Below are 27929 nucleotides of genomic sequence, written 5' to 3' on the forward strand. Positions count from 1 at the left end.
ATCAAACTTAACTCAAACTGAAGATGTGTGCTTAAATGATTACCGCTAAGATTACCCGAGAGTTCAAAACAGTGAAAGGGTTTGTGTGTCAAATCACTTATGAGCACTTAAATATTAGCGAAGCTGCTTTCTGTGTTATTCACCTCCATTTTTATCACGTAAAAATGGAGGCGAATATCGCCGTTTTAATGGCACTCTAATGCGCAAGTATTATCTTCAAGAATCAGTACGTTATTGGTGTTACTCCTGTGAAAACAGCCCTTAAACGTCTAAGTTTAGACACCTTAGTCGAGAGTCGCCCTTTGGGCTGAAGGAATGAAGTGTCGGCTGTAGTGAGACGTTTTACCCGGTGGAACACCTAAAAATCCAATTATTCATATATCAGATTCATAGAGTATTCATAGTCAGTGAAGTCTGCGAATATACTCTATCTTCATCAATTATTATTTCAGCTGTAATTCTTATTATTAGAATAAAATCTTTTCAGTTTTCAAGAAAATTTGGACGCAATTGTTTAATTTGCATTTAGTGAAACATTAAAAGCCCCTTTTAGTTAAACACTACTACACACACCTTTAGTGCTGTTTTTCAACTCCAAGCAACAATGAGGATCAGATTTGACGAGAAAGCTGAATTTTGAAATCAAATTATTCCTTCTTTATTATATGAATGAATGAAGATATAGTCATAATATTTTGCCAACATTTGGTATACATTCTTTATTTGAAGGTTAATTGCTGGATGATTGTATTTTTATTCGTTTTTATTCTTTTTGCGTCTAATCGAACTGAAATAGTTTTATTATCATAAAGTTGTGTAGCATGCCTAAAATTACTTAAGGAGCTTGTTCGTTTTAGAGTAAAATGATTACTATTACTCTCTTTTCTTCAAGTTATTACTGCATATCCTCCTGGATTCAGATTACAATTACGAGGCTGGTCGCCTGTCATAAAAGAAAGCGGACGCTCGGATATGAGTAGTTTCAGGGCACTAGGACGTCAATGAAGAATGGAAGAGTTCAGGCTCGGTGGCGTTAGTAAGAATGGATGCCTTATTCTTATCAAAGTGGGAAGCGCTCATTTCGGTGCGAGGAGGAAGGAAGGGAGTGGAGACCTGTTTTATCGGAAGCCCAAGTTGCCTATCTTCGTATATAATCGCGGCCCGAGGGCTCGTGCTTCCGACCGTGTAAAAAGAATCTTTCTCAGCCGGAGGCAAATCCCGAGGTAAAAACTCCTTATCATCTTTCGGATCATGCTGGATCAAGGAGTGGAAGAAATTTTTGCTCTGCGAAATCCCTTTGAAGATTACGGTTTTATTCCTCATTAACCTCGTAACTTATCAACTCGTACGTGAGATAAAAGTCTTTGACCTATGACGCGAGTGAAGCGATAACTGATTCATACTCGTCAATTAAAAAGTACAGGTTATGCAGCCTGTTCATTTGCTTCAACCAGTTACTTCTAGTTTTAGAATTGAAATCAAACTCTCAGACTCTTGCATGCTAGATACGTATATTGCTAGCGAATTAATTTCCGATTTCAGCTATTAACTTAAAATATGAATTGTCGTAAAATCTTCGAAAATTATCTCGTGCAGAATATGTTTATGCTTTTAGTTTGAAATATAGACATAATATTTTTCATTCAATTTTGGTATGTAAATATTGGAATAAAGTAGATATCAAACAACAAAAAGCTCATTCAGAGGATTAAACTCTATTAAGAACGACTTCCGTAAGAAAAGAGGTAAGCATATATTATCATAAATGCATTTTTAATTGCACTGGGTTATTGATTTCCCACCAATGGATGAGGCGATGACCTCATTATCAAAAAAGGCAAAAAAATTCATTCCGAAGCATTCATTACTCAAAAAACGTGAAAAATTAAAAAGGAATTCATGGTTTGTGGAAAATGGCCTAAGTCATTCCTATTTCTAGTAAAGTATAACGTTGCGTTTTTCATAGATCGACACTCTATTATTTAGAATTTTTTCGGTATCTATTCAATTTTCTATTTATTGCAACTCCATTTTTTTATATTCTACTCAAAAGATTGGGTTAAATAGGAGCAGTTTTTGTTGTGTCATTATGTATCGAGAGAGGTAAACTCTGTGGGAGATTGAAAACCCGGAATTTACACGCTTTTTCCTTATATTGAGATATTCCTCTCTAACCGTGCATTTTATGAAATATATCTCGGTTATTGGATACAGCTTACAATTCTCGAACTTCAGTAGTTTCTTTCTCAAGGGAAGCATTTCGCTGAAACTCCCTGATCAAACTCAGGCTCTTTCACCCTGGCCCAAAATTTTAATTCATTGGAGTAAATCGGTGAATAGAATGTAACGATAAGTTATGAGGATAATAAAACTATTACCATTTAATCAATTCTCTCATAAGTTTAAAGAAAATCCAACGCAAAAGTTGCCAATGAGGTCGATGTGGAGATGATCTAGAGAAGAATCTCTAGACTATTATCACCTCTCATTCTCCCTTTCACGTGGAGAAATAAATGCCTGGTTTCGCTCGTGGTGGCTCGTACTCCCTCAATGACGTGCCTAGATCGAGGGTGTTGGAGTTGTTAAAGGCGCCTTCATTGCTGTCCCGACAAGCCCAATGAATCAACCGAGCCAGTCAATATACATCGTGAAAAATGCGCGTTTGCCTATGTTGTAAGAGTAGTTGACGTGTGAGCGGGAAACTAAATTTTACATTAATCGCAATGCAGTAGACCATTTATAAGTTATGAAAGAAAACTTTGAAAACATTGAACATGTTTTAATAACTCATTGAAGAAGCATTAAGGTGATGGCATTAAAATATTTTGACAATACTTTGGGATTTTTCGTCTTTTACTCCAGGTTTTGAATTTTTAAAAATCCATTTGGCATATGTATATGGAAAATTTTAAACATCAAGATTGGCAAATTTTCTCCTTTTTATTTTGTAGATAATGATGTTTGCTTTTATGTTTGATTTTGTACTTTTTTAACACTTGATAGCAAGTGATGAAAGATGAAAACATCTTTTTCAATACTAATCTTGGAAGGCGCCTTGAAAGATTTAGAGTGGGTTCGCAGGAGAGTAATTTGTTGAGATTTGTTTCACTGGCCGGTTTAATGAAGCAATTAGCAATAAATTACTTTCCGCACGGAGCATTTAGGGTGAGATTTGAGTGGCCAAACGTCAACGGCAGCATTCGTAGAAAAATTAGCGCGGAATCTTGTTGTAGTTAGAGGGAAAAATAGTGTGGTCTATTAGGAAATTAGCAGATTTGGTCAACTTTAATCATCAGGAGAATTAGCGTGTAAGTTCGGAACGCACGGTGTAGTAGTCGATCCCTTTACCCGTCGCTGGGACCGTCCTTTGCCCAATCGAAACGCACGGCCGATGAATGTGATTGTTAAGCCAAGCTTGGCTTTTACTTGAATTTTAGTTGTTAATACGGAGTGGTGGGAATGACCGTGTGATTCAGGATATTATGGGTCGAGCGATGACTGTTTTGGTCCCTGAAAACCTATATCTGGAGCCAGGGGCGCAGCTAGGAATTAAAGTTAGGGGGGATTTTAGGCGCAACAAATGCTGGGGTGCCTGGGGGTGTGGTATGCCCGCCAGGGTAAGCGGTAGGTGCGGGGGCCCTCCGCCAGAGAAAAATTAAAATAAATCGTTCAAAATGTTCAGTTTTACGGCTTTCTGAGGGATATTTTGTCAATCCTCACGCTATTATATAAGCAATATTAATCCAATTAAGTAAAATTGATTTAACTAAAAATTTCTCTGAGCTCTGGGGGGGGGGGGGGGGTTTATCCCCCAAAACTCTCTGCGCCACTGCCTGGAGCTGTCATTCTGTGGAAGGGGAAAAAGTTGATCTTGTGGTTCAGGCACAGTTTCTATGAATCCCGTAAAGCTGTTAAGTCAATTTTTTTCTTTAAAACTTATTTATATTTATTTCTAATTTTTTCTATAAATCGGTTTCTTAACCCTTTCAAAATACCAACCCTTTTTGTACACGCGTGGCAATAAGTCAGCAGACTTCCCCCTGAACTGCAGCTCCGCGATGTCTCCGATTCCGTTGATGAGGCGAGGGACAGACGAGTACGCCTGCCGCGTTTCGCTATGATTTTAAGGAGTGAGCCGTCACCCATCCCCCGCCCTTCTCCACCCCCTTTTCCCGCCCATCCACATTTAATTCCCATGATGCTCCACGGCCGAATGGCCGACTCACCCCTCTCCGCCCACGAGGACTTTCTTCCATTCGCCTCGAAATTAATGTTTTCCGTCTCCTCAAAAGCCTGTTTCTCTTTCATAATTTTCATTTGATTACCTGGGAGTCTTATTTGCCCACAGTATTTGATGTGGAACCACTTGTCTGAGTCTCCCTTGAAGTTGTTGAAAGAAACGTTCTGTGGCGTTTTTTCGACTTTGCTGTCTTTCTTTTAACTAAAATATTTTTTATGCTTGTCTACGTTTATATGTCTCAGAAATTGCTATTTTCATTTGATAATATGGTGATGAGATTAAAAGCTGTTTCATTCTACCAGTGAGAGTATACAAATCTAAAATTAATTTTCGGATTCATTCATATTCATTTTTCTGTATTATTTCAATATTTAATTTCTTCTAAAATCATTTACTATTTGTTCTCGCCTTCAAAGATTTCATCCAATGGGTTCTCTTCATGTAGAGCATTCACCCGAAATAATTGCAAGAGTGAGTAAATTTATTCCTACGCAAAGAGCTCAATGAGATGCCGCGTATTAACTTTTTAAGTGAAGGAAAATATAAGTTCCGGGTTTTGAAAACGTTTGCTATAATTACAGTATCTTGAGTGTGGCGCGCAATTTCTCCTGTGCCTTATGTCATTTTATTGCGTAATTACGTTATATATTAAAAATAATTTCCTTAATGTCAGCTAAGTGCCTAATGTGCAGGTATCGATTATTTTGAGTGTATTGGGGTTCCTCATAAATTTTATCTGCTCTTTTATGTTGCTCTCTTAAATCTATAGATTTTTAATTAGTCTACAACTTCTTTAGTTACAGTCCCAGGTGTATTTTGATGATATTATCATCTGAACTAAAAATAATAAAGTAACCAACCCGACCTTGACCCAGTCTCCCACGCTTTAATTTTGCAGATAAAATATTGCATGTGCGAAGCTAAAAACGTGGTACGCAACAATGTTTGTATCTTAAATTGTAAATATTTGTTAAAATAACACAAGTAAAATTGCAAATATTGAAGGCGAATACATATGAGTCCAATGTCAAATGTAGCGCAAATACGCACCACGTTTTTTGTTTGGACATCGTAGTGATTTATCTGTGAAGTTTCAACGTTAGGCTTTGGATGGTTTATTTCCTCATTTGAGTTTTATAGAATCAGGGTTTATGTAATAAATTTTTAAAATATTCTTATATTTTTTACGAAGTAATTTTTATTACAATTTTTTCAGTGCTGAGGTATACCTTCGTAGAAGCGAGAGCGGAACTCTTTTTCACTTCTCACAGATAATCATATTGGGACTTCCAAGTGCAACGGCCTTTTCTACGGTGTACCAATTCTTTTAGTTCAAAAGGAATTCCCTGGGCATGGCGAAAGAGAACATTCCGTGTTCGAACAACGTGCTTCACCTCGAACCAAAGTTGAGTCGAAAATCGATCGGTTCGATGCAAAAACAGTCTCAAAGCCTCTGTGGAGAGGCTTCGTCAATCAATAATTCCCCACCCCCCCTGGCCGTCTTTCGCTGCGTCAGAGGTCACCAAGAATAGAAGAACCCTGTTTAGACTCCTCTACGACGTTGACCCGTGTTACAATTTATGGCGGAGATAGGAACATCGATTTATAAATGTGGTTATATCGGATGAAGTGGCAGATGAGGCTCGTTTCCCACCTGGTAAATTGACTGCCCGCAATAATGGGGAAGGCCCCTTGTAAGAAATGACTGCTTGGTACGAAAACACGAAATGGGGGTCGAACTCTAAATATAATTAACATTTTTTTTCCTACAAACTAAATTTTTACATTCATCAGTTTCCGATAAATGTAATCTGATGCGTTTATTCATTAAATTTATATGATGTTTCTTACATTTTTAAATATATAATTACAACATTTTAAAAATATGTGAGGGGAAAGGCTCTCTAGCGCGTAAAAACTCACGGCTCTGTATCTATATTTGATTTCAGGCTCTGGGAGCGTTGTGGCCAAACGGGTGGAGCGCTTTGCTACCTATGGAGGGCCTGGGTTCTATAAACCTTTGTTAAGCCTTCGGACATCACAAACAAATTATTCCAAAATCGTGCCCTTGTAAGAAGTTAACTCGCCTGTAGCGTGGTCATAATGTGTTCTGGTACAGCTGTACTCGCATCTATGAAAACTAGCCTTCGTGTTGAAGTCCTGAGTGATTTAGTGAGTGTGGTCCTCAGTACAGTACACTAGAGGGAAATAAACCGTGGAAACATCGCTTGAAATTTCGCTGTGGGTAATACACAATTCATTTAAAAAATTTCATTCGCTCTTTTTCTGTCCCCTCACATTAGTTAATTCACACGAATAATTATTTTACGTACGGATAATGTCAATGAAATCAACTTTGGCGCTATGGTGTTATTTAGAGGATAATTTTCCTGGTACTCATATTTCCACTGCAATATTCCATTTTTTACAATTATTATGTAGTGTATTACATTAATTATAACATAAAACTCTTTTTAAATCTCTTAACTTTTGTTCTTAAATGAATTTGTGTTGGAGCATTTTCCTCGGAAAAGATTGGTACTATGATCCATAGCAAATACTAGTTTTTCCGTGAAGTTTTGTTGAATACTTCTGTGTTAAAATATTTTTCATTGACACGAATGCAAACGTCTGACATAAAGGGACGCGTCACTCTTTCTCGACCTGTCGTTTTTGAGACCGATTCCTTATTTTTAACAAATGCTAACCGCTGAAAATTCCCAGAATGTATAAAGTCGACCCATGTGAATAAAGACCTGTTTCTCAAATATGAAATTTCCACCTCAGTGCACTGTTATGCAGAATATTTTTGGTGCATTTTTACGGGGAAATATTTCTTCGTTGGAATATGATTCCCGCAATGACTTCTCAACTGCTCTTCTACCATAATTTCAAGTATCTTTTTTGCATTCTGACACCTGGTTTCAGAAATTCAATCCAAGTCGCAATTATCAATAAATAATGGGGATTTTGGGCGATTATTTGCTTGAATGGTATCGAAAATAGGTCAGCCATTTCTCGTTACCATCGGTCAGCGCAGCCTATGAGCATGAGTCGAACACGAAGTAAAAACGTTCCGGCGATCAGTCGACTGGAATTGAAAGAAATGAGGCAACAATTATAAAAATAACGTTTTTCAGGTACAACCCTGAAACTTTGTAATACTGCTAAAAGTGATTGGCGATTAAATAACTAGATGTTAATTACTATGTGAATACGCTGTGATTTAGATGCATGAAAACACGAAAAAGCTTTCTGAGGATCAGTGTTTTTCAGTTTTTAGGAATATCTTAAAAATTAAGCTTCTGTTAATTCTGTTGGAATATTTCAGTGCGATAAAATAGTCATCATTTATAAATATGATATCTTTTCTTTATTCTATCTTAGTTTGAGTAATATTTCAGATATTCAAGTGCTTGTGCCACTCGGAATAGCTGAAAATAATTTTACACGAGTTTGAGGTAAAATGTAACAAAACTAGCTATTAAAATGTATTTAAGTTCAGATTTTAATGCGATATATGTATTGAAGTGATGACATGGAATATCTGAAGAAAAATCATAAATACGCTTGCGATGCCGAAAGCTACGGGCCCCGCGATTCGAGTGCGCACATCTCTGGGAGGAACATTTCATCCAATTTGTCTCTTCGGTGAATTTGTCGCCACAAAGAACTCTTTTGAATGCATGGGCATCCTAGGCAGCCTAGACGCAGCGCGGCGTATCGGTGCACGGGGGCGGGCAGTTGACCACTGCCTGCTTGCTTGTCAAGACTGGAGCAAAATTAACGTTCCATACGCATTTTATCTTTGATTCAGCTGATGTTTGATAAATAAACAATTTCTCCGGAACAATAACGGTGGAATATTTATTTGAAATAAATATATCACATACCATTTCCTTGTGTTATCCTCCGTGGCTGCTATATACAGAGATCGTTTCTGCACCGTGAACTTTGTGTAGGGTTCCAGCAGTTTCTGAGAGGTAACTTTTTTGGGTGTAATTCTTCCCTTTTTTAGCGTCTCGGGAAATTAAATATTTAATACTACCAACCGTGAAGGAGATAGTGGGAGAATTAAATCTTTACGATACTTTGATACCCATAAACTCCGGTGGAGAGCCCATGATTAATCACAGCTACTCTATCTAATAAAAAACGTTACGAACTTTAAAGGCACACCTCCATTCCTGTAGTAACTGAAAGGGTACGTGACATTAAATTAATTTCACAAGATTGTAAGAAAAAATACGCCACGAGGATAAATCAAAGGAAGCATATAACTATTTTATCTCCCATGTATCTATGTTATCCATACCATCCATTACTTGAACATATCTTTCAAAGTCACATTTTTTCTCAATTTCGGCTAACTAGATTAATTACTAACATTAATCAATAATAATGAAAACAATGAATAAAAATGAGTATGTCGTCTCTTATTTATTTAAAGACAAGAGGCTCTACTGGGAGAAGGACTGGGTAGGTGGTAGGAACGATGGTACGTCGTTAACGTTTGAACAAGAAAGTAATTTCCGCCGTCATCGCACCTTGTAAACAGGCCATCAAGGAGGACGAAAGTGAACCTTCCACGATAGCTCAGTTTCAGTAAACCACGAGAGTGAAAAGTGGATTTAATATAAATGTTTCTTTATTTACTTTATTTTGCGTATTTTCATCTTTTTGTGAATTCTCACGCAGCAATAACGAGTTTCCAAGTTTCTTCATTATGCCTTTCGGAATTGTCTTCATTTGTATCTCCCTTTCAATAATGTTTTCAAAGTTATTTCCTTTGTTTTCATAATACAATGCTCGATTTCATTTAATTGAAGAAGTTCACAAGATGTTCATGTAACAGAAACGAAGATGAAGCCATTTCTTAATGAAGGAAAATTTTGATTGTATTGCTACATGGAAATGCATTCATGCTGGAGAATGTATTTTATAAAATGATTCAGGCAAGCCATAAATCTTTTTGGAATGTGAGGTTGTCAATAATTTTTGTTTTGTGAAGTCTTGCCATCACTTCAAAGCCTTCAGTTTTAATTTAGTATTTTTAATATTAAAGTAAATGTGATGGTATAGATAAATGTCAACTATTCCCTTCAAATGTCTGGAAATATGGGTGCACAAGTCGAATTAAAATCTGAAAATTATGTTACGCAGGACAAATTTCTTGGATGTATTTTATTAAGAGAAAAATGGTCGCAAAATGCAAAATATTAATATTTGAAGATGATTCATTATTAATATTATGAAAACCAATGGAATACAACGATAAAAGAATTCAGTCGTGAGTAATGATGGAAAAAGTAAGTTATAAACATGACAGCGAATTTATGCGCGTCCTTTTCTGTATTATTATTGTGTAGTTTTTTATCTAGATTGGTGGGATATATTGGTAAATGATAATAAGTTTTGAAATAATCATAATAACCTAGACTTTGAAGTATGCTAGGAAAGTATTAAAGATCAGAATTTTCAATGAAGGTGCGAATTTCTTTCTCAGATCTCCGCAAATTTCAGTTTCTTTTCAATTCCAACTGACATCCTCATAGCTTAATGACACATAGCTTCATATATTTTGCGACTGAGGTGTGCATCACGCGTCGTACTCGCTCACATTTCGGAGTGCATTCGATCGCGTCTTTGAAAAGCAGTCCGCGCCGATGCCGTTTGTGTTGAGGCGTAAGTGAGCGGCCGACGTGCGGTTTGCCAGTCCCCGACTCGAGTCCGGATTCCTCGGGCCCCGGAACTGGGCTGAGTGCCGCGAACGCGGGCGAAGGGGTTGTTTGCACAGAAGGCGAAGCACCTCGCTCCACGCCGCCGAGCGCATAAATAATTGAGCGACGGCGGGCGAGTTTGGGACGCGGCGGCGGGAAGATATGTGGGTGGGGGACGTGGGAGGCCCATATAGGGACCGAGGAGCTCAGGGGGGTGCGGCCTGAGGAGGGGTCGGAATCGGGGAGAGGAAGACTATCGCCTCTTTTAGTCTACGATTGTGCCAGCGATCGTCCTAACGATAGATCGCGGAACTACTGGTGTGAACGCAAGTGCAGACAATAGTACAAGTAGTTCCGGACCGCGAATATTACAAAAGAGGATCCTCAAGGCTGCCTATAAATGTGCTGTCACTCACCGCGCATGTAAATGGATTTTGAGTCGGTCACCACATGCGTCGCTGACGGAAAAAGTTATCCGAGTTTAACGGGGAAATGAGATTTAATTAGGGATTAAACCGAAATTTTAATACATGATTATGTGATTTATCAAATTCATATCTTTTCAGTGTTATTCTTCGTAATATCAAGCATTATGCTGCCAAATACTGGAAAATAGTGGATCGCATTGCACTCATCACTGCGCCGTGGACATTTTTGAAAACCGATTAAAATGCGACCGAAGGGGCATCAGTAGGGTCAACAGAACTGGGTCTTCTAAGGGATGGAATTAAGCCTCCTCTATTCATTCCCATAGTTCCGAACATTGCCACTTAACGATGGCTAGGCGCTGCGAAGCAGAAGAGGAAGCGACAAAGGAAAGACGAAAAGTTTGTAAAGCTCTCATCGTTCCCATCACGAATGTTACAAAAGAGGATCCTGAAGTTCGCCCCTAATTTTGTTGTCAACCACCGCGCATTTTAATGGGTTTACAAAAATCGCCACTCGCGTCGCTGACGGACAAATTGATCCGAGTTTCGCGGTGAAATAAGGTTTAATTAGGAGGATCAACCGAAATTTATATACATGATGACGTGGTCTATCAAATTCATATCTTTTCAGTGCTATTCCTGGCGACGAAAAACATTGTAGCTACTGCGAAATATGATTTTTTAAAGTGGATCGCATTGCACTCATCACCGCGCCGCGGAAAGTTTTTAAAACTGATTAAAATACGATGGAAGTGGCTACAAAATCCAGACTTCTTTGGGCCTCCTCTATGCAGTCCCCTTGGTTCCCATTATGTTTCATGGAGTTGTCCCAGCAAGGAAGAATCTGAACCGAAGAAGAAATATGCGTTACATACACGTTGAACACAGTAATATCTGAACCTTACTTATGCCTCGTTCAGACTGCTATCGTGCCAGGGATCGTACGAACTATAGAGAGTATTCATACTACGACGGTGAAACCTGTGCTTCCCTCCTGTGCTGATATCTAAACAGAACGAAAAAGTGACGGTTAGCAAAACTGTTGGGGTAACGCCTCGTTCACTTTACGATTGTCCGACCGATCATCCTAACGATAGTTGAGTCGGCCGAACTAGCCGTGTGAATGCATGTCCTGACAATCGTTCACGTAGTTCCGAACGTTACCACTTTACGACGGTTAGGCACTGGGAGACCGTAAAAGGAAGCGAAAAGAGAAAAACGAAAAGTTCGCGAAGCTCTCCTCGCTCAATTTTTTCATGGATTTGTCCTAGGAAGGAAGAATATGGGTGGAACAAAAATTATTCGGGAAATACACGACGAACACAGTAATATCTTGCCCCTGCATACCTCAACAGCTTTGCTAACCGTCAATTTCTCGTTCAATTTAGATGTCAGCGGTAGAGGGCAGCACAGGTTTTAACCTCGTCGTGGTCGTGTGAATGCACGATAGTTCCAACGATTGCTGGAACAATCGTAATCTGAACGAGGCATAAGTAGGGTTAAGCTATACTGTGTTCAACGTGTATTTTACGTATATATACTCCTTCTTCCGTTCAAATTCTTCCTTGCTGGGACAACTCCATGAAACATGATGGGAGCAATGGAAGCTTCACAAACTAATCGCCTTTCTCTTCTCGCTTCCTCTTCCGATTTCGAAGCGCCTCACCTTTGAAAAGTGTTAATGTTCGCTACTAAGTGTACTATTTTCCGGACCTCGAATATTACAAAAGATGATCCTCAAGTCGCTTTTTATATGTGTTTTCACGCACCGCTCATTTAAATAGTTTTACAAAAGTCACCACTCGCGTCGCTGACGGACAAATTGATCCGAGTTTCGCGAGAAAATAAGGTGTAATTGGGCGCGTCAACCGAAATTTAAGTTCATTATGATGTTATTCATCTATTTCATAACTCTTCAATACTGTCCCTCGCAATTAAAACATCGTACTGCAAAATATAGGAAAAAAGTGGATCGCATTGCACTCATCACCGCGCTGTGGAGATTTTTGGAAACCGATAAAAATGCGGCGGAAGTGGCAACAGAAATCAACCTTCTGTGGGATGGAATTGGGTATGGTATGATATTTGGAGGAGGCGACCGACAGCTGAGGTCATTTGCGCCATGAGGGAAGGGTAGGTGAGGAAGGGTGGAGAGAAACCCGGCGTCGGCATTAGCCTGCTCTTAACGAAAGGCGCCAAGGGGACCGCGGCTTAACGTCCCATCCGACGGACGGAGTGTTGCGCTTGAAATTTCCTCCACACAACACTCAAGCAGGGATCGGGCAGTCTCTGAAAATTTTCTGCCACTGCCGGGATTTGAACCCGAGCCCGCCAGGCGGGAAGCAAATGCTCTAGCCACCACATCAACCCGATCTCCTGAGGGAATTGGGCCTCCTCTATGGGTCCGGACTTACACATCAGACGTGCGCAAATAAGCGAAACTCTTTGCAAAAATGCTCTTACAAAAATACACGTGGTCAATTGACGGACGATAGAGCACTGCTACGCTCACTCAACCATCAGCCCACCCTCCGGTTCTCGAACGGAGGTGGAGGTCGCGGTGGTCACTAGAATGCTCGGCTTGGTCAAATTGACCCAATAGGGTCAATTTGACCAAGTAATTGGGTATTCATGTTGATAATTTTGAAACGAAGAAAATTTTTAGACTCATATGTCGTAACTATTAATTATTTAGTTTGGTTTACCACTGTGCAAAATTTAGGCCTGACATTATTATTTTTTCTATTGTTTCTCATCACTTACACCTACCATGCCCGGATGGGTCATTTTGACCCAGATCTTCAAATTTATTTAAAGCTTTTCCACTGTTCCTTTGTATTCAATGTAACTGTGTGTTTTATACTGAATTTTTTTGTCAAAATATATTTGAAAATTTTTTTTGGTCCTGACACCATTGATATTTATTGTACCTCCAAAACACATCAGAGGAAAAGTGATAGGTATTCGCAAATTTGTGGAAACTAGTATCCCATAACCCCATAGAAAGTGTTGAACAACTAAAATTTTTAATATTTTTCGTCTAATCATATTTTATACTGCCTTCCCAAATGATTTATGAACAATATTAATAAAAATACTGGGAAGAAATTAAATATTTAAGTAAAATATGCAAACCTGGTCAAATTGGGTCCAATTGACCCACTTGGGCACTAAAAGGGTGTAAGGATTGGTCGGACATTCTAGTGTTAAGTCGTACTGAGAAGAGCAATTAGTTCGCCAGCGAATGTTCTCACTACATATTTATTTAACAAACGTGTCTGCGAAAGGTATGGCCATAGACAGATGGGCACGTGCTCCCTTAGACGCTTAAAAAATAGACGAGATTTTTAATATAAACATTAATAAATTTCATATTTTAATATGAAGGTTACATGTATTTATATAGTTACACATTAATAACTTTTACACTAAAATTAAGAGTATATTTCGTGGAGTAATTTTTGCATGTAGTTTTTAATCTCAAATAGACCGGAAATAGAAATAGTCGTAGTTAAAAGGCCGTTTGCCTGATGTACCGCCCCAAGAAAAAATCCTGGATCCGCGGTTGGATATAGCTGCTGCTATTAAATATTGGCATTAATAAAAAATGCAAATATAGTTGATAATACTTAATATATAATATAATATAATAATATAATTGATACTTGCGATGAAATAACGAGTCTAGCTCGTCCTTAACTTCCAATGCCAAATCGTGCGATGAAGAGTGTAGTTCGTCATCAGATTTTCGTAATTTTAGCACAAAAGTAGGGGGAAAATGTAAATATTTTGAAAGTTCAACAGTATTGAAACATCTATTAGTACATAGAGAACTCCTATTTCATAAAATATGATGCATTGGAAGGCATGAAGTTATTTTATACGAGGTAAGATAGCAAAGTTCTCGATGTATTTAACTAGACACATAACAATATGAAAACATTTTTATTATAAAAAATCACTTTAAAAAAATAATATTTATATAATAATAACTTTTTTATTTCAATGCTCTACGTTGGTAACAAACGATAAAATATCATTTCTTTACCTACCATTCCATTTAAAAAGGACTGCAGAAAAAATAAATGGAGGATAGGAGCACGACATTCATAAAATGAATTGAAGAGGAAGGGGTAAATTTTCAAACATAAATCGTTGGATGGGAGATTTGTGCTTCACTCCAGCAGTTCCTGGGATCGGGTTGGTGTGGTGGAAAGAGTGTTGGATTCCCGCGACGTGGGCTCGGGCTCAAATCCCGGCGGTGGCAGAGACTTTTCATAGACTGCCCGATCCCTGCTTGACTGTTTTGTGGAGGACATTTGAAGCGTAACACTCCGTCCGTCGGATGGGACGTCAAGCCATGGTCCCCTTGGCGCCTTTCATTTAGAGAAGGCTAATTCCGACGCTGGGTTTCTCTTCACCCTTCCTTCCATACCCATAGAAGTAATAAACTAAGAGAGATGTTTTGCCGAACGGATAGATATGGGAATTCGTTTTTCCCCCGAACCATAAAGGATTTTAATAAACGCTAGTCCCAACTTCGTTGGAGCACATTATTTTTTTTTAGCTGTAAACGGCTGGTGTCCTAACATCCCCTGCCACACGCCTTTTAGGCGGCTTGCGGTGTATTATGTAGATGTAGATCCCTCATGGTGAAAATTACCTAAGCTGTCGGTCGCCTCCTTCAAATACGATGCCATACCAGTAGTTCAGCCATCTATTTGTTCGTTAAATCTGATTTGATGCTTTCTCGGCGAATAATGTGGGTAAACTCTGGACTCATCCTCATGAGGATGAGCCCAGAGTTTTTTTTCGGAGTTTGAAACGTTGGCTAATATGGATAATTTAACCCGGTGGGAGTCCCGAGAGGTGTTTACCCTATTTGTTCGTTCACACCAGTAGTTCCGCCAGCTATCGTTTGGACGATCGCTGGTACAATCGTGGTCTGAATGATGCATTATGAGGGTCGAGGGCCGTAGAAGTTGGCCAGAAGGAGGGGCCTGGAGAGAGGAAGACTTTGACGGGTCCAGGTTTTCCGCCGCGGCGCTCTTCGAGGAGTGTGAAAATAGATCCCGAAGGCTGAATAGTTAACAGAGCACTGGTCAATTGCCTGTAAAGGGGTCGTTTTTCCTTTTTGCGGTCGGAAGTTATCTGGATGGCAAATCAATATTGGAGCCCTCCGCTGTACGACTTGGTAATAATTTAACGGCGTCGGCGATAACGCACTGGAATGGAGCCGGTAAATTTTTTATCTATTCGCAACGCGATTTGTCATAAGTCCCTGTAAATCCCTTCGATCGTTAGAAACAGTTGTGCTGTTTTTTCCATGACCACAGGGAAGAAATCCTCATGTGTGCGTATTTTCATCTTGTTATCAGATATGATCATGTACAAAAACAAATTAAATTTTTGACACAAAAGAAAGACTCAATTTGTATCTTCTGGTCTTTTAATTTGAATGAATTTTAAGGTGCAGTACACTGTTTCTCAGTCTTTTTTGAAGCCTAATCATAACATTCACTCACAAGTACAGAATCATCTGGTACGGTATCCACTCCTACGCACGAGTTGTGAGCCAATTTCTTACTAATGAAACAAGCGACCCAGCCTTCAACTATTTTTTTATGAAAATTGCTGCAGTTTAAACATATAGTTGTCTCTTCCCATCCCATCATTCTTTTTTTTACTTTTTCTTACTTCCCCGTTCTGCCCCAACCGTTCTGCCTCAAGAACATGTTTACGCGTACCTAGGAACTGATGCCCGAAAATAGCGTTCATTCAGACGTTCAATGTTACGAAACAATCGATAATTAGACATACTTCAAACACATACCAAGAATTACTGTTATTTAAATGCTTAAATATGACTTACTAGCGATACAAAATCTTCCAAAGTTAGATAACAATGACTAAAATTCACACAACTTAGAGTTCACATATTAACACTCAATTAAATAAACCAACATGGCTTCAGAATATGAACAATAACAGGTAATCTTTTTCGAAAACTGTCTGATAGTTGACAGCACCTCCTATTCGCAAAAAAAACCCAAACCCCATTCTTCTCCGTACCCCTTTCCACCCCGTGTTCATATGAAATTCACTCGCCTATGGCATCGTCATAGTGTATGTACTGCTGTAGCTGAATTCTCACCTATCCAATGTAACCTTCCGCGTTGATGAGCTGAGTGACTAAGTAAGTGCGATCCTCCAATCAGCAAATAGAGATGGAAAAAAAATGTGGAAAATACGTTTGAAATTTCGCAACGGATAATTTATAACCATTTTTTTCAATTCCCTTGCATCTGTTAATACATAGAAAACCTTTACCTAACTGATAATTCCGAATAAATTTACTTAGGCGCTTTTGGTATTAGAGAATAATTATCTTTGTTTCCTATATTTCCACTGAAATATTCCAGCTTATACCTTTTTCCTGTAGTGCATTAAATTAATTAGAGCAAAAAACTCTTTTCAATTTTGTTAATTTTTTTTCCTTAAATACATTTTTGTTGGAGCAGTTTCCTCAAAAAGGATTACCGCTATGATCATTTCATTACATTTAATGCTTTCTTCCTGGATTTTTTCGAATAATTATGAGTTAAAATATTTGTGTTGACATAAATGAAGGCTTTTAACTCCCTCTCTTACTTATTTCTGTGAGGTAACTGACTTCGGACCGTTTTGTGAGTCGTTTTTGCTATTAATTACGTTTATAGGTACATTACCTCTATAATAAAGTAAAAAATAACATTTTCAGTAGCATTTATATGTATTTAGTCAGACAGATGGGTTAGTTTCGAGAAATAAATATGTAACAATGAACAAGGGAAGGAGGAGAGAATCATTTGCTTTTTGGCGTGGAAGGACAGGGTTAGGCATTCATCAAATTAGAGAATTTTGTAGTGTTCTCTTAGTTGTAGTTTGCATTTTCACCGCGATTTCTCATACTTATGCGAATTAGTCTATCGCCTGCTTATTTTAGCGATGTTATCAATGCACAGTAACATTTCTCTCGTCTTATTATTACATTCAGTTGTTTTTCAAACAGTTTTCAAACAAAGGTATTGAATCAGGTGCAGGAGGTTTTCTTGTTGAACCATATTATGATAAAGCCACTCTCATGCCAACGCGAGGTATTTGTTAAAAAATTTAACTTACCCTCATGGTGGTATGAAAAAGGCTCACTCCATGTCATCATGAAATTGATTAAAGGCTAAAGCGGTAGAAGACTTTTACGTTAAAAAAAAAGAAATTTCTCTCCCCAAAGCGACCTCCTGTATCCCATCCAAAAATCGTTTTCATTCATTAACCGTCATTGTGTTTTCCCTGAATCTTTGCATTGATATAGGATTTTTAATGTTCCACCCTGGCGTTTAATACTCAGTATAAAATGATCCTGCAATAAATTTATTATTTTTAATCATTGCCAAAAATGCATGCAAATGCAAGAAAATAGTAATTAAGCTAAAAATTCTCGGTACTTTTGTATTTCTTTTCTTTTTAAAGGTTAAGTATGAGATAATATTTATATTATGTCTTTTTAACGTAAATATTAATAATAGTTATCTAAACAATGTTATGGTTCCATTACTTGATATTTACAAATATACCGTGGAAGAAATGAGCCGTCAAACATCAATTTGCGTTTATTCCTCCCCAGAGAATGTCTTTACCGAGAAACAATCGCGAAACTGGAATTTGAATTAACGAACTGTGTTTAAATAATGAAGACACATTCAATGGCCAAGGTAAGCCCACAAAGAGTATGAAGTTACATTAGTGGACACGGAAGGCGGACTATCGTAGATGATTGGTGCTGGTAATGCTATTTCTTACTGTTATCATTATCTTCTATGATTGCTTTATTTACCAAAATCAGCGCTTTGGAGGTAATCCGTTTATTTAAGCATGAATAAATTCTTTTCGAGGTATATTTGTTCTTTCACTCATTGATTGTCTACGTTATCAAAGAAACTTTTTGCTAAGCCCACTAATTGTAAGTTGCCTGTGTGTTTATGAGTTCTAGCTAACATTCCTTAATTTTGCTGTGCGTATATGTGTCCTTTTGTTCTTCCATTTAAGTTCAAGAGCGTAGGATTCTATTTATCCCGAGCACGAGCAAAGTGAGGCTCTAGAACTCCTAGAAAAACATTTGCGTCATTTTATTTTAAAATTGAAACGTCAACATTGCGTATTTTTAATTTTTAAGCTGTATATTGGCTTTAAATTATTTTCATTCGAATTTATATCAGAACTAAAATAATTGGTAAAATGGGGACATAAATTTAAATAGTAACCAGTAAAACCGGGGAACAAATTTTTGCATAGTTTCTGTTGAATTCGATTTTCGAGCTGATTTAGGGAAAAATAAACATGCTTATTTCGAAACTGTAGTTAGGTTTCTTGTACCACGTCAAATTTTATCTCTGCACGTTATGTGATTGTGACCACTCTGCTAGATTGAGTGCGGATCAGAGGAGGCTCTCAAGTTTGCTGGCATTAAACCTCTCCGACTGACACCGTGTGAAAATGAAATGGGTATTCCCCAGTGTAATAATTTATACTAAAATTAAAATAAGGGAAGAGTCAATTCCTTACACATCTAGTTCCCGAATATACACGCACAAGAAATTTGGCGTACCAAATTAATAGATCATATATTTGCAGAGTTGCTTCATATGTAGTTTGGTGACCGCTGAATTCAGATTGAAATGTAATCAGCTAAATGAGAGGCGAAATTTACCTTTAGCCTTCCAGATGGGCGAATAAAAGGACAAATATTATCTCGATCATTGCTAGGTCTTCAGCAACTGACACTAGAAGACATTGCAGTTTTTCATGGTGTGATAGAAAATAACTCTACCACTGTAATTTCAAGGCTGAAAAAGAGATGTTTTCTGTGTCCAGCAGCTGAACGTATAATGTAATAGCAACCTTTCCATAGATGCCGTCGGCCTATTTGTGGCCAAAACAACAGGAAAAGTGTTGTTTGCATCAGGTGTGAAAAAGTAACAGGTTATGTAAGTTATTTGTTGCAAAACTTTTCTTTTAATTGTTACTTCAATATATTTACAAACATCATGGTCATTAGAAAATTAATTTTTGATAGTGTAATCGAAAAGGAGAAATAAAAAGAGTGCTAGACTAACCTTTCCCGATTAAGCCACAAAGAAGATCGCCCCTATTAGGGTTAAATAATATGCCTAATCTCGTAGAATGAAGTATGGGTCGGTCAATTTGTTAACCAGATATATTGTTTTACGATTTGAGAGTCATTAATGTAAATTAAGACCGTCATTCCATGCTGGCGTCGCCTTTCCGTGTTTGCCTCTCAAGTAGCCAATTTGCCTGGCCCCCAAATCTCTCTAGATTCCCGCCCTAAATGTGTCCTGGATAATGGATTAGGGTTTTAGTGGTCACTTTCAAGAAGGCCCGTGGGAACGGACACGGACGGTGTGCTCGTTTGGCCTGAGGTTATAGGAAGAAACACAATTTTGAATGCAATATTTAATGAGTTAAAAGGGGTATTTTATCCAATATTTCATTGTGAGAGGTATGAGATGGCATAGGATGGTGTTAAGAGTTACTCTAAATTTAGTTTTGGGTACTCGAATATAATAGAATTGAAGGGATGTGTTAACTTGTTGACAAGGCCTTAGAGATTAAGTTGAGCTTGAGGCACACCGTGGGACACTTGGTTCATGATTGAATGATGGTAAATTCGTGCGAGCCACTGACTTTTGATGATCTGGGAGCTCGCTTGCCGTATGTTATGGTATTTAGAGGAGGCTGTAGGGTCGTTTGCGCCATGAGGGAAGGGTAGGGATGGAAGGGTGGAGAGAAACCGGGCTTCGGCACTAGCATACTCCTAATGTAAGGCGCCGAGGGGATCACGGTTTAACGTCCCATCCAACGGACGGATTGCTGCGCTTGAAATGTCCTCCACAAAGCACTCTAGTAGGGATCGGGCAGCCTCTGAAAAACCCCTGCCACCGCCGGAGCCTTCTGGGTAGGAAGCCAACACTCTAGCCATCACACCAAATCGATCCCCTGGCTCGCCATTTTCAGAACAATTAGCGCTTCATTTTCCCGAGAAGATATACTTACCTCGAAACCGAGGGCTGCCATCGAAATAACTGCCATTTCTTCCTAACAGTCGTGGCCAGTGTATTTGGGCGACATTTTTTAATAAAAGACATTTTTCAGTTAGCAACTAATTTTCCCCACTCCCATTTATTTCAGCTGGTGTTTCATTGCTTGATAAATATTTAAACTGAAAAGCAAACATGACTTTATCGAGTTATGAATAAGGGAGAGAACGTGCTTCGTTCGCCTGGGGATAGCACGTTGCCTCGAGATTGATTGCGTAATGGTTGTAAATACTGCCCGGCTGGAGCTTGATGAGGACTTTTCATATCTATTATTCGGATTCCCATTCTGGGTCATTACAGTGACCATCTTTTATTCATGATCTTCGAGAGCCGTGTTTTCAAAGCTCGATCCCTTAGTGAAAATAACTAAAGAAAAACGCTGAAAGATGTCCATTGTCGACCAGGAAGGCCCGGAAATTATTTGCAGCCTCCTTCTGTTAAGAAGAATAGGCTTACTTTCATCGGACCACTGTTATGGCACATGCGGTAGTATTCCATAGGATTCCCATCTCTGGAGCAATCGCGAGAAATGATCTCGTTAAAGTGACATTTTTCGCAATCCTTGGAGCGATATCCTTCAAATGGGATGGCAATAATGATTGTGCGATTCAGGCTTAAGAAATTCTGTTCAACTTTTTATAAGACTTCTTAATTATAAGCATTCAGAAATCATAAATGGGGGGTTACATATATTACAGTGCCATTTCGGCAATCTGATTCCTATGCTGCCGTGGTATAGCCGGATTATCGGAAACGCTGGATTGAACACGTACAGGAAACAAGCACACACACAAAAAGCTTTTTAAGGTATAATTTTTCGATTCAATATATATAGTGACGCCAAGTCTCCCTACTTCTCAAGGTGTAAATCAAGGTAGATAACCAAATTAATAATAACTCTTATGGTCAATAAAGGCATCATAAACCCTGGACACCACTGTGCCTCTGCAAAGAACATTTATTTTCCCGATTTAGTGGGTCACGTAGCCAAAACTTCACGCAAATTATGAATTAAAACACCAACATACATAATAATAAAACAAATACTTACTATGTGTTCAAGAAATAGTTTATTAAACACTGAAAATATTATACGATACATAGGGAGGTCAGCAGACCGGCACGCCGGATTACTGGACGTGTAGGTTTACCGCAAGCCAGGATTACAGAGATTTTTCTGTACTTGTAAGATGTGAGAGGAACGAATAGTAAACAGTGGCGGTATAAAGTAAATAATAAATTCGTTATTAACTTGGTCGGTTCAGACCTATACAGTGTATGATGAGACTTTTTCCTGGCGAAATGCAATGCATCAGAGCTATCGTGTTTCTGCCCGGGTATTGGAAGTTCATGGTTTGCGAAGTTTCGGCGGAAGACACGTGAAACGTCTTCAGAGTCTCTTGCCTGATGGAGATGGATAACTATTTCACCAAAACGTCGGGTATTCACCTCATCACTCCGGTGGAAGCCCTAGAACTCATTTCCATAATTGAAAAGTATTTGCTTCATGGCTAATTCGCGTCTAAAAACCAGCATCCACCTGGAACCACGCCAATTTTGACATAAATTAGTGAAGTTTTGTTCCAAAAAAAATTATGCTGGCAAAGCCATTTTATAAAATATTGATAATTAACTTCTTTTACTAATAATACTTCTTTTGTTAATAGAGGTATGTAGGCTCTTTGTCACTTTTGAATTTTTTTAAATTGTAGTTGTTTTTGGTTATATCTTATGATACATTATTGCTATTAAGCTTTACGAGCAGTCTTTTATATATATGAAAAATTATCGATCATATTAAATGATGAAAGTAAAAAATAATATTTCTATAAATTATGACAATATTTCAGTCCTTTAAACTCCTTTTCCCAAAATAAATGCCTGCTGTAATCAGATTATTTTTTGACGAATCAAAGGCCTTTGTATCCGTTAACGACCGATGGAATTATATTGACGCCCACTTTGTTTAGTAGTGAAAAATAAATCGGAAATTATCACGTGCATTGAAGCGTGCAGCCCAGCGTAGGATGATCACAAGTCGGAATGTTCCGAAATAGTGCGAACTTACCCCTAGTTCAGTGAACACACGGAACTTGGAATATGCAATACAACAAAATTCAGTAATGCTAGTTATCATCCCATCATCAGCTTTTTTTCTAAATGTAGAAAATAATAAGCTTAAAGATCGGGTAGAATTGCGTGCTTTTGTAACCACCACAGTGTAATGCGCCATCCATTTCACAGTGTTACTGTTAAAATATCTAATAAGAAACTGTTATGCGGATAGCATAGTGGTCTGACTCGGATAGTGAAAGGTCGGGGGTTTTATTTCCGGCCTAAGGAAATTTTCTAATGGCAGTTAATGAGAATATCACTGCCGTTCAAGTGCTTGGATTGAAATATACAATACATTTATCAAACAATTGGTGTATTAAAATTTAATGGCAACTTGAAAATGAGTTTTGGAAAATATATTTAAACTTTTGCAGTTTTCTGCCGCGCGGCGTATTGGCTCAAAAATTTGAAATATGTGCTTAATGTGGGCTTATGATACTGGTCCATGATTTTCCATACTATTTTCTCCTGACCGTCGAATGTTTTTGGATATAGTAATTAAAATTTTCAGGGGCAAAGTATGTTTTTAAATACCCATAATTCAGCTGCATTTTCGATTTTCACAAAACGCTGCGAGTATAATTTGTATTGGAGTAAGCAAACAGATTTACCAATTCTCATCACAAATTTAAGTGGTGTAAGATCCACTTCATTCAGATTTTGCGTGGAATGACGTAAATGACAATGCTGGAGTGTGGATAGCAAAATAGCAGGTCCAGGAATAAAATATTTCAGTTGAATCCAACATCAATTGACACATATTGTACTGTAAATATCTCCTAAACCTTTAGAGTGAAGTGATGCATTATTGACCCTGTAGAATGAGGAGGAAGGGGAATACCATGAAATTCTCGATTTTTTGTTCTATTTTAATTTGAGATAATATCTTAGTACAATTTAATCAACGAGCGATTGTATGGCTGTAAATTCAACATTGTGTCTGGTTAATAATTATAATAATTTCGTTTATTTTTGTGAGCACTGAAGCCCATGAGAAAAAAATCTTTTTCTCATGCATTGGTACATTCATAGAAGAGAAAGAAATTAATAAATAGAATTTCAGACAAATGCATCCTGTGCAGAAATCCTGTTTACTCTCCTACTTCGCCGAGCCATGTCTATCTTTTTCCGTCTCACCAGCTTTGGTAAATTTTCGTAAATGGTGAATTTTCGGTCTGTGAAATCGTTTTGGAGGGCAAAGCCTCGAGCATGTCCCCTCTGCATGACCTCTCTATCTTGCTTTTCCATTCTTGTTTTTCTGCGCAAAATATTATCACAATTTCTTCAGGGCTATCCACTTCATTTTGCGTTCATCGGATTTTTCTCCTGTGATTATTTAATTTTTATTTAACTTCACGATTTCCAATAATACAAATTTTTAAAAGGAAGCGTATTTTATTTGAAGCTGTTGTGGTTACTTTATTACCGTAATGGATATGGTGTGCATTTCCTAGAGATACATCATGATTGTACGTATATTTTTTCCTCATTTACCAAAACAATTTTCACTCTATTAGTTCAGCAAAATTGTGTTAATATTTCCAATTTTTTTTATCCACGTCTTGCTGAATGTAGTTGATAACCTCTTTTTTCCAGTTATTTGAATATTTCTTGTCATAAATTAACTATTAAAATATATTAAACGATCAAAATGAAAATATAAGGAAAATATTTATCCATTCACTATCTTTTGGATTCATTGTTAACTATCACAATTTAATGGTTAAATGCCGATTTTGTACACGGATTCATGAATTTCACAAAGTTAATGAATTTTTCCATTGAATGCGGTTTTGTTAGCTTTAAATTCCAATACTATTTCTCAAACTGCCTCTAAAAAATTCAAGTTTCAAAAAAAGGTTTTCCTACTCCTTAATTCTTCCTATATAGTAGATTACCATGATTTATGAGGTTAACGCAAATATCTTTGTGGGCACCGTTATGGATTTTAAAAATCTTGGCATTTGAACGTTCACAAAACCGCTGTTATGTTCACTTAACAGCGTGGCATTCCTGTGTATTCCATTCTTTTGCCAATGATATGCATGCCAATGGACGTGGCTAGTTATCGTGGTTTCAATAGCAGTGGACATTTTTTGGCTAAATATTCACTTTATGCACGCAAAATAATGAATTTGATGCTGTATTACAAATATTACCTCGGTCTGCCCTCTATCAAGACCTGGGCGCAAAATATAATGTATGGCTTTTAAGTAGTTAGGATAAAATTTCAAAAATTTTCAGCCGTTAAATGAATACAAATATTAGAATAAGCGAACGAGTCATTTTCCTCTGCATCGTGTAATAGCTCGCTTATGAAATGCTTGAATCCGTGTATTTAATGGTTTTTATTTCTCAAAACGTTTTTTGTCATGAGCTTCGGCATTTGATTATGTCAATACTTCCCCTTCCGCGTTTACCATAACTCATTTTGCTGGTATGCTTGATGATTGTGAAAACATTATCTGCCCTTTTTACACGGCTCCGAACGGCATTAATGTGCCGGAAAGCGTGATAAGCCTATCTGTATTGTTTCGATAAGTGCTAGCTTTTTCCAGTGAGTTTATGGCTGTATTTTTCAACCTAAAGGGAAAGTTGTATGTATGTACCTCACTCTGGATGTCGAATGAAATGGTATTTCCTCATCAGGGAAAAATTGTTTTGAAATTGGTCGGCCTAATTGAATCGTATCCTCATCTTCAATTAGAATCATACGCGCAAACCATACAATTCATTTACAATTTTATGTACTTTAATTGATGAATGCGGTGTTTACGGATCAGTAGTAATCTCTCGCTTTTTCTTATTTTTTACCAGTTTCACTCTCTAGTCATGAAAAAAACTAGACGTTTTGTTGATTTAAAAGCTTTTCTAATCATTTAAAGACAATATTAAGCATCCCACTGAATGCATTTTATTTATACATGTAAGAGAAATTTTTGTTGCGACATCTTGAAGTCATAGTTATATCGGTTGAACGAGAAAAAATCTATTCCACTTGCCTTCTTTCAAAACTACGCCCTCCCAGTGAATGTATTCAATTTGCATATTTGACAGCAGTATGCGGTTTTTCTTTCAAATCTGCTTGTTCGCGATTTTAGGGGAAATCCACCTCTTCGTAAGGAAAATTTACGATACACCCATGCCAGGCCGCGTTTTAAGTAATCCGGAATGTTTGATGTGCCTTGCGTCTCCTTTTCTGCGCATCTCCGTTCACCATAATCATACATCCCTTCCCTTCCCGGCTGACATCCATTCGAATATATTTCGGGGATACAGGAATTTAAACTATCTTTCTAGCTCACGTCAATTGTTGAATTGATGGCCCCAAACGCGGCTTCGCATCTAAGAGGCGCTCCCAGACATTGTTTAGCGCGGAAGGTGAGCTTAGAGAAGAGGTTCGCGTCATGTTTACTAGGCTGTTATGTTACATTTGCCGAATTTCGTCATTCGCTTTTTTATCTATATTTTTATTCTTATTATATTTCACATTTTTTCTCCCGTGTACACTCATAAAATGTTTTTAAAATCTTTGAGTATATTCCCAGGCTTTCTACGCCAAACGATAGTTGCATTAAAAAATGGTCTTGTCTCTAAGGTGCGCGATTGTTTTGCTGTGTGGAGAAAAATTCTTAACGGAGCTACAAGTCATTGTGTGAACGCAACTTCTGTGTGAACAGCAATATTCTCTCTCTATAAACGCCGTTTGGATGACTTCTACTTTTTATTCTAGTGTATTGAAACGTTTGTTTTACAACCTAATTTCGCCTTTTCGTCGCCGAATATCTATTCTCGATGTTGATTGTCTCTTCATGATTAGTTTCCATTCCGAAATAATGATGGAGAAGAGAAGAATAAATTGAGCATTCTATGAAAGAGTAAATGTCTTGACTAAAGATATTATTATAATTCCAAAATTATTTGTTGCCGATTTCATTTTATTTTTCGTCAGCAGGTTCAAATTCTGATTTTTTACCAGTGTCACTCTCTATTCATGAAAAAATCTAGACATATTGTTGATTTAAAAGCTTAACTAGGTGCAAGTCTATTATTTCAGTCCAAGAATTCAGTCAATTTCATTTGATATATAAGAAATAAGGTGTCTCCACAATCACATCTAGTACATTGAAACATACATTTTCTAAGACGTTTCATTATGCCCTACAATTTTGTCTAAAATGTTTCCCCACGTCATATTTTGAAAATTATTTGTGTATTTTTAATTACAATGGTTAGCCAGAGTTATTTTTCAGGTAAATTGAATTTCGGGGAATTTATAAATTTTTAATTTCTTCGTACCTCTTCGTACTTCTCGGGATAAAATCCCGAGGAAGCCTTACCACAGCTCCAAACAAAAATTCTCGGAGTACTTATTTACCAGCATGTTTCTCTCCCTGGGCTGAGATATACACTTATCAGTTCTCGTGGTAAACTTTCGGATTGAATCACTAAGGGAGTGACTGATGAGATATGAGTTTTCTTTGGATACAGCCGAATAATTTCACCTTTCCCATTTCCACCTTTTCATTCGGCTGATCGCATTATGAAGGTATTGAAAACTTTTATTTTAATTGGGTTGTACCTTTCCAAAAGTTTTTGATTAAATATATATTGCTAATTTTTTTAACTGGCCTTAACTTCCAGGTTTTACTTTTGGTAGTTCGAGCCGTCCAAAAGGTGTCCTGTGAACAAATAAATTATGCCTGAAAATAATAATATGTAGCATGCGCACTACGGATTCAATCAGTGAACGAGTTTCATGAAAAGCCTCCTCGGTCACAGAAATTTTCCGAATATCGCCATTCGCATGCGCAGTATGACTCTGAGAGAATACATGAAATATTAATGCACAATTTACGAAATAATTAAACGTGGGACTCCTGCTAAGAGCCTAGTGTTGAACCGTTCAAAGAAGGTAATATTCTTCACCATTCATATATAACCCTTCTTTTCTCTTCCGCAGGCATTATTTCGTGTAGTTCTGGCGTCTCCCGCTCCGCGACACGGAAGAGATCAACGCCCTGTCACAGCCGTGCATCGGGCACCATGTTGCGGACCAGCGTCTCCATGTTACTCCTGGTGGCAGCCGGAGTAGCAGGTGAGTTATCTGACCCATTTAACTCAGATAAAATGGCACCCATCAAAAACTACTCTACGCACGTCCGTGCGTTGGTCACTACGAACGTAGCCCAAAAAGGACGCGTGAACGCGCAATCCAACCAACGTGACTCTTAGCTCTTGGCCCTGCCAATGAACATTGTTCGGAGCTGCT

At 37.8% G+C, this 27929-nt stretch overlaps 1 protein-coding gene across 4 annotated transcripts in view; it reads left to right on the forward strand.

Moving 5' to 3' along the window:
- The window catches only part of LOC124170556 (Ig-like and fibronectin type-III domain-containing protein 1), a 381562-nt gene that overhangs the window by 248076 nt on the left and 105557 nt on the right, over window positions 1-27929 (forward strand). For all 4 annotated transcript variants that reach the window (XM_046549349.1, XM_046549352.1, XM_046549351.1 and 1 more), the window contains one exon: window positions 27621-27755. In XM_046549349.1, the coding sequence (XP_046405305.1) occupies window positions 27704-27755 (52 nt within the window). In that variant the 5' untranslated portion in view covers window positions 27621-27703. The remainder of the gene's footprint in view (window positions 1-27620; window positions 27756-27929) is intronic.

Source organism: Ischnura elegans, chromosome X (genome assembly GCF_921293095.1).
Source record: "Ischnura elegans chromosome X, ioIscEleg1.1, whole genome shotgun sequence".
In the NCBI taxonomy this organism is placed as follows: domain Eukaryota; kingdom Metazoa; phylum Arthropoda; class Insecta; order Odonata; family Coenagrionidae; genus Ischnura; species Ischnura elegans.